This window comes from Meriones unguiculatus, chromosome 11, assembly GCF_030254825.1.
Source record: "Meriones unguiculatus strain TT.TT164.6M chromosome 11, Bangor_MerUng_6.1, whole genome shotgun sequence".
NCBI classification, from domain to species: domain Eukaryota; kingdom Metazoa; phylum Chordata; class Mammalia; order Rodentia; family Muridae; genus Meriones; species Meriones unguiculatus.
The window spans coordinates 12,058,528-12,064,527 of NC_083359.1; the positions used below are offsets into that span (position 1 = coordinate 12,058,528).

The window sequence follows — 6,000 nt, forward strand, 5'->3', positions numbered from 1 at the left end:
TGTCCAGCAGGCTGGGCAGGCACCCCAGCAACTGAGCTTCATCCCCAGCCCTGACGGTGTTTAGAAATGAGAAAACCATGCCTGGCCCATGACGGGTGTGTTGATCACATAGCAAAAGGTTGTGTGGGAAAGGCAATGTCACCTTAGAGTACGGTAAGAGAGCAACAGATTGATTACCACTCAAAATTCAAGCAGCAGCAAGACAAATGCTGTGACAGCCCACCTGTGCACTGCCCTGCATGGTCAGGGGACACGCTACACAGGTGAGCACTGGTCGGGATCCCTGTTTTAACCAGCAGGCTCAGCAGCCATCGAGCTCTTTGACCAAGTAGAACAGAAACAAGAGAGACTGAAAAAGGACAGTTGGAAAGAGTCTTGTCTCCCAAAGCCTGGCTGCTAAAGAGAGGGATGTGGGTGTTAGACAAGCTGGACAAGCCAGGCATAGGGCCATTCCCGTGGGCCACTTCGTAGAAGGGTGAAGAAGCAGCTCAGAGTTAGATGAGGTGCAGGCAGGTCTGAACCCAGAATGATTGAAGCCTTCAGCCTTGCAAACCACAGCCAGAGCTCCTTGGATAGTGATTAGCTTTCGGGTAGTAATATTGAAAGAATACCCAGAGCCGGGCAGTGGTGGCACATGCCTTTAATTCCAGCACTCCGAGACAGAGGCAGGTGAGTCTCTTTGAGTTCAAGGCCAGCCTGGTCTACAAAGAGTTCCAGGACATCTAGGACTACACGGAGAAACTGTGTTGAAAACAGAACAAAACCAATTAAAAAAACAACAAAAAATGCAGAGTTAAAATTCACTAGGAGTCTTTTGAAAGACAGAGTCTTATGGTGTTTGCTCAGACTCCCCCAGCGCTCAGTCCCCCAGGCTTAGCATCCACGGTGCCACTGAGATTGTGGTCTTGAGCCATCAGGACGGGCTGGTCTTGCTCTTTTATCATACTCTCTCTTCTCCTTCCTTTCAGTTCCAGACTCGATACAGAATGAACAAAGGGAAATGATGGAGAGAGAGCCTCACAGACTCTTGGCTCCTGGAGTCTGACAAGTGAACTATTACCATAGGGAAGGTCACAGGGGCACATGCGGATGGCCCGTGTCTCAGACTCCTGGTAGTTTTATAGAGCAGTTGGGCAGCAGGCAAGGTCCTTGAGAGGGTACTTCCTAGCCACCTAACAGCTTCCTGCCTCTGCTTAAAATGCTTGAACTGACCATGCTTCCTAGATGCATGAGAACTTACCCTATGTGACCATAGCACACCGTGACCCCAACTGGTTGGGAAGAGCCCCATCCCGTGAAGAGCCACTTCGACCAGGCCTGGTGGTGTATATCTGCAATCCCAGCACCTGGAGGCACAGGCAGGAGAATTGCCACAAGTTTGAGGCTAGCCTGGGTTTTCACTGAGTTCCAGACCATCCAGGGCTACAGAGTGAGAACCTGTTTCAAAATGATTTTTTCTTTTTTCCTTTTGAACATTCGAAACCTCACACTCCTCATTTTGAAGCAGTTTTTTTGTTTGTTTGTTTGTTTGTCTGTCTGTCTACTGTGGTGGTCATTTTGCGCTATAGACTATCAACAGGTATAGATTCCTCCCTTCCAACCATGACTCCTTCGGACTCCTATTGCTTCTTAGCGAGCATCCAGCATGAGAAGCTTAGCTACAGCCAGAGCTAAATGGTGGTAACCCCAAGGCCAGCTCAATATTTCAATAATGCAGTGGATGTTGAAATTATAAATGCAGTTGGGCACCCTGGGATTACACACCCGTAATCCCAGCATTCAGAAGGCAGGGGCAGGTGGATTCCTGTGAGTTCAAGTTCAGCCTGGTCTACAAAATGAGTCTAGGACAGCCAAGGCCTGTCTTGAAAAAAACAAACGGGAAGGAAGGAAGGAAGGAAGGAAGGAAGGAAGGAAGGAAGGAAGGAAGGAAGGGGAAATTGTAATCATAAATGCAGTGTCTCCAGTGTTCTGAATGCTTTTCTTACACTGAGGCTGAAGGGCTCCGGGCAGGTTCCACACATGGAGTGCTTCTTGGAATGTAAGAGGAGAGACACCAGGAACTGGCCAGAGCAGGTGTTTGTGGGCTGGGTGGGGAGGCTAGAGGTCCAGAGCAGAGGAATGGGGAGTGGTCCCTGGGGTAGGGAAGGCTTGGAATCTGAGGACAATGGACAGGGCCACTGTAGAAAGTTCTGGTGATTGTATGGCCCTTTACCCCTACTCCTTTGAAAGGGCGGCAGGTTTCCCTACTTCTCGAAGCACCTCCGTGTCTTCCCTTGAAGAAGGGGCAAGGTCTCCATTGTCCACAGGGAAAGCTGCTGCTCACCCTGGCCCTGGGAGTAGAGGGCCCCCTGCTCTGAACTAGTCTTCACACCCTGGCATCTGCTCTGGACAGCCCCCCACATCTTCCCCAAACTGTCCACCTGAAGCTCCCTGCTTTCTTTACTCTACCCTACACACTCCTGGAAAGGGAATTAGCTGCGCCTACAAGGAGAAAGACACTCCCAGGCCCCTGAGGCCTTGGATCTGGCAGGGAAAGCCCAGGTTCCACAGGGAAGGTAGTGGCCCTGCGTGCCCACAGAGAGCAGTCTCGGAGGCTTGCACAGGTGGGCTGCAAGCGAAGAGCAGGCCGCCTGCTTGAGCCGCACCAGGGACGGGTAGAGACGCGGGCTTGTGTGCTTGCCTCCTCAGGCGATCGCCAGTCACATGCACCTCAAGTGTAAGTGCCACGGACTCTCCGGCAGCTGCGAAGTGAAGACCTGCTGGTGGTCGCAGCCGGACTTCCGCACCATCGGGGACTTCCTCAAGGACAAATACGACAGCGCCTCGGAGATGGTGGTGGAGAAACACCGGGAGTCCCGTGGCTGGGTGGAGACCCTGAGGCCTCGTTACACGTACTTCAAGGTGCCAACAGAGCGCGACCTGGTCTACTACGAGGCCTCACCCAACTTCTGCGAGCCGAACCCGGAGACCGGCTCCTTCGGGACGCGTGACCGCACGTGCAACGTGAGCTCGCACGGCATCGACGGCTGCGACCTGCTGTGCTGCGGGCGCGGCCACAACGCGCGCACCGAGCGAAGGCGGGAGAAGTGTCACTGTGTTTTCCACTGGTGCTGCTATGTCAGCTGCCAGGAGTGCACGCGCGTCTATGACGTGCACACCTGCAAGTAGGAGATTTCCTACTCCTTGGAGCAGGGTTCACGCCTAGGGGCAGGGTTCCTACCTGGGAGTGGGCGTGCCTACTTGGAGGGGTCTCCTGCCTGGGGACCCCGTTCTTACTTGAGGGCGGGGCTCCCACCTGTGAGGGTCTCCTACCTAGGGACTCGGTTTCTGGCTTCGGCTGGGGTTCCTACTTGGGGTCTGGGTTCATTTTTAGGGAGAAGCTCCTTCCTGGGATACGGGATTTCTACCTGAGGGTGGGGCTCCATCTGGGGATGGAATTCCAATTTGGGACGGGGGTCCTACCTCATATGGGTTGGGCTCTTCTCTTGACCCAACGGGGCGACGGGGCTCAGACCAGGACAGGTGAGCAAATTCCCTCAACTAGGTGGAGTTCGTTGATGAGCGGGAGGGGAGGGAATGGGGTCCCTCCTCCCAGAGGCGCTGCTCTAGATAGATAGGAGGCTGATTCAGAGTGGGCCCTACCAGGCTTGGGGGTGCAGAGGGGGCGGGACTTCATTCTGAGTGAGTGGAACTTCTGGGCCTGAGGAAAAGAAGGAGACCGACCGACCGCTGGGGTGAGGCAAGGCTTCTCTGAAGACTTCTGGTTGAAGCCTAGGCTCTGGAGCAGGCAATTCAGCTCCCATCTGGCTTTTTCCCAGTCCCCATGTAAGGTTCCACCTGCCAGCATCATATGTGCATAGCAGGTTCTCCTGACAGAATAGCCATGGAGAACTCAGGGGTGAGCCCAGGTCCTACCCGCATTCCTGGGGACCTCTTTCTAAGCCCTGTACCCCTTCTGCCTGGCCTTCTCTACCCACCTTGAGTAGAGAGGGTTCTTAATGGGTGGGGGCTGCTAAGAAGGGTCCTGGGGGCATGGTGCCTTCCCACCAGAGCTTGCCTCTGCCCTGACACCCAACACTCAGCTCTCCCAGGAAACCCAGCTCCTCCGCTCAGTGATGCTCAGGCTCCAAAGGTGCTTACAGATGTTGGCTTCACTTTGCGTTGTTTGAACTTCAGGGACATCAGGGCATGGTCAAGCTGCAGGGTGTCTCCTGGAGCCCCCATGTTCAGGACCGATCTGATCCCCAGGACATGACATTGAGACAATGGTAACCAGATCTCTTGGCCACCAGCCTGTCCCCAAGCTTCTCCAGTGTCTCTCTGGCCTGGAAGTGAGATGCTGCAGTCCATCTGCCACAAGAGCTTCCTGATCTCTGCCACTGTGAATTGTCCCCACCTCCAGGCAGGGGAGGGCATGTGGCCACATAGGAGTGTGCCCCAAGAGGACTGAAGAGAGGCTGCGCTCGCACGGCGACTGTCTTCTGCCTGGAACTTTGTGTTTGGGGTTGTAATTTTATTTCCAATGCTGCTATATCCACCATCCACTGGATTTAGACGAACGTGATTTTTTTTCTTTTTTCTTTTCTTTCTATGAAAGAAATTATTTTAGTTTATAGTATGTTTGTTTCAAATAATGGGGAAAGTAAAAATAAGAGAGAGAAAACCAAGTTTGTGGTTTGTACTAGATTTCTTTTTTATTAACATGTATTAGTTGCAAATATGGATGGGGTTTGGTATGGAATTCTGTGCTGATCCCCTGAGGGTGATTCACATTTCCCCTGTCCCTATCACTTGTGGGTCTGCACAGAGTTGGGGATCTGAAGATGCCAACTCAGACTCTGGGTCTCAGAACCAAGTAGAGACTGTCAACAAGCCTCTAAGAAGGGCTGTGGGGTTAGAATTCCAAGAAGAGATCATAGAAATCGCTAAGTCAGGCAAAGAGCCATTCAGCTGTAGCAAAATCTGGAGCAGGGTAGATCTGAGAGCTCGAATAGAGGGTGCAGATGGGGTTTTAGGTTTGAACAAGTATGGGAGCTGGGGAGTCATGTAGTAATTAGGGTATTGGTGGTTCCAGTGAACAGATAAGGGCCACAGGAGAAGAGGCTTAAGCAAGACCCCTCACGCACTGGTGATGCAGAAGAAACGTGTTGCAAATCACCTCCCAGTGAATCCAAATTCACATAGCAGATCCCCCAGGAACACCGTATTTAGGCTATGTCAGCCCTTGGCATTAGAGGGCAGTTGCCTGAGACCAGGAATGTCTCAGGTTTCCACCCAAGGGAAGCTCTGGGTGGGGGTGGTTTTTGCTCAGGAGCTGCCATCCTCCCACTTGTCTTCACAAGGGTCCAGGCCCTTAGCCAAGCCAGGTAGCAGTAATCATCCTGTCGGAGGTAAACCAGCTGATTAGGAGTGGGTATCAGGGGTACCATGGAAGAAAGGGAGGAGGCCTCTCTGAAAGCCATACTTCTCTCAAGGTCACAACTCTCCCTTTTCTGTTCCCCCTATGTCCATCTCTAGATTAACCCCACCTCTGGGTCCTGTCTTGATGTCCAGACAACAGGGTAATGAATGTCCTGAAGAAGCTGAGAGCAGCAAGCCCAGTCCTACTTCTCAAAAGCCCAAGTTGAAGTTAAGCAGGGTGGCACATGCCTTTAATCGTAGCACTTGAGAGACAGTGGCAGGTAGATCTATGAATTCAAGGCCAGCCTGGTCTACAGAGTGGGTTCTAGGACCACCAGGGCTACAGAGAAACCCTGTCCCCCCCCCAAAAAAAAAAGAGAAGGCCCAAGTTGAGCATAGTCGTTGTCCCTGTGTCTCCTTATCCCCCTACATCTATTACTGCCAACCCCACCCCAACTGAAGTGATTTGAGAGCCAGCTGGAAGATGGCCACAAGCTGGGCAGTGGTGGCACACACCTTTAATCCCACACTAGCGAGGCAGAGGCAGGTGGATCTCTGGGAATTCAAGGGCAGCCTGGCCTATAACTCGAGTCCAGGACA

General features: G+C 52.7%; 1 protein-coding gene across 1 annotated transcript in view; it reads left to right on the top strand.

Annotated features, from left to right (window-relative positions):
* Wnt3a (Wnt family member 3A) overlaps positions 1 to 5,497 on the top strand; it is a 45,629-nt gene extending 40,132 nt beyond the window's left edge. The window contains exon 4 of the mRNA XM_060363641.1: positions 2,689 to 5,497. Coding sequence (XP_060219624.1) covers positions 2,689 to 3,168 — 480 coding nt within the window. The 3' untranslated portion in view covers positions 3,169 to 5,497. The remainder of the gene's footprint in view (positions 1 to 2,688) is intronic.
* The last annotated feature ends 503 nt before the right edge of the window (positions 5,498 to 6,000 follow it).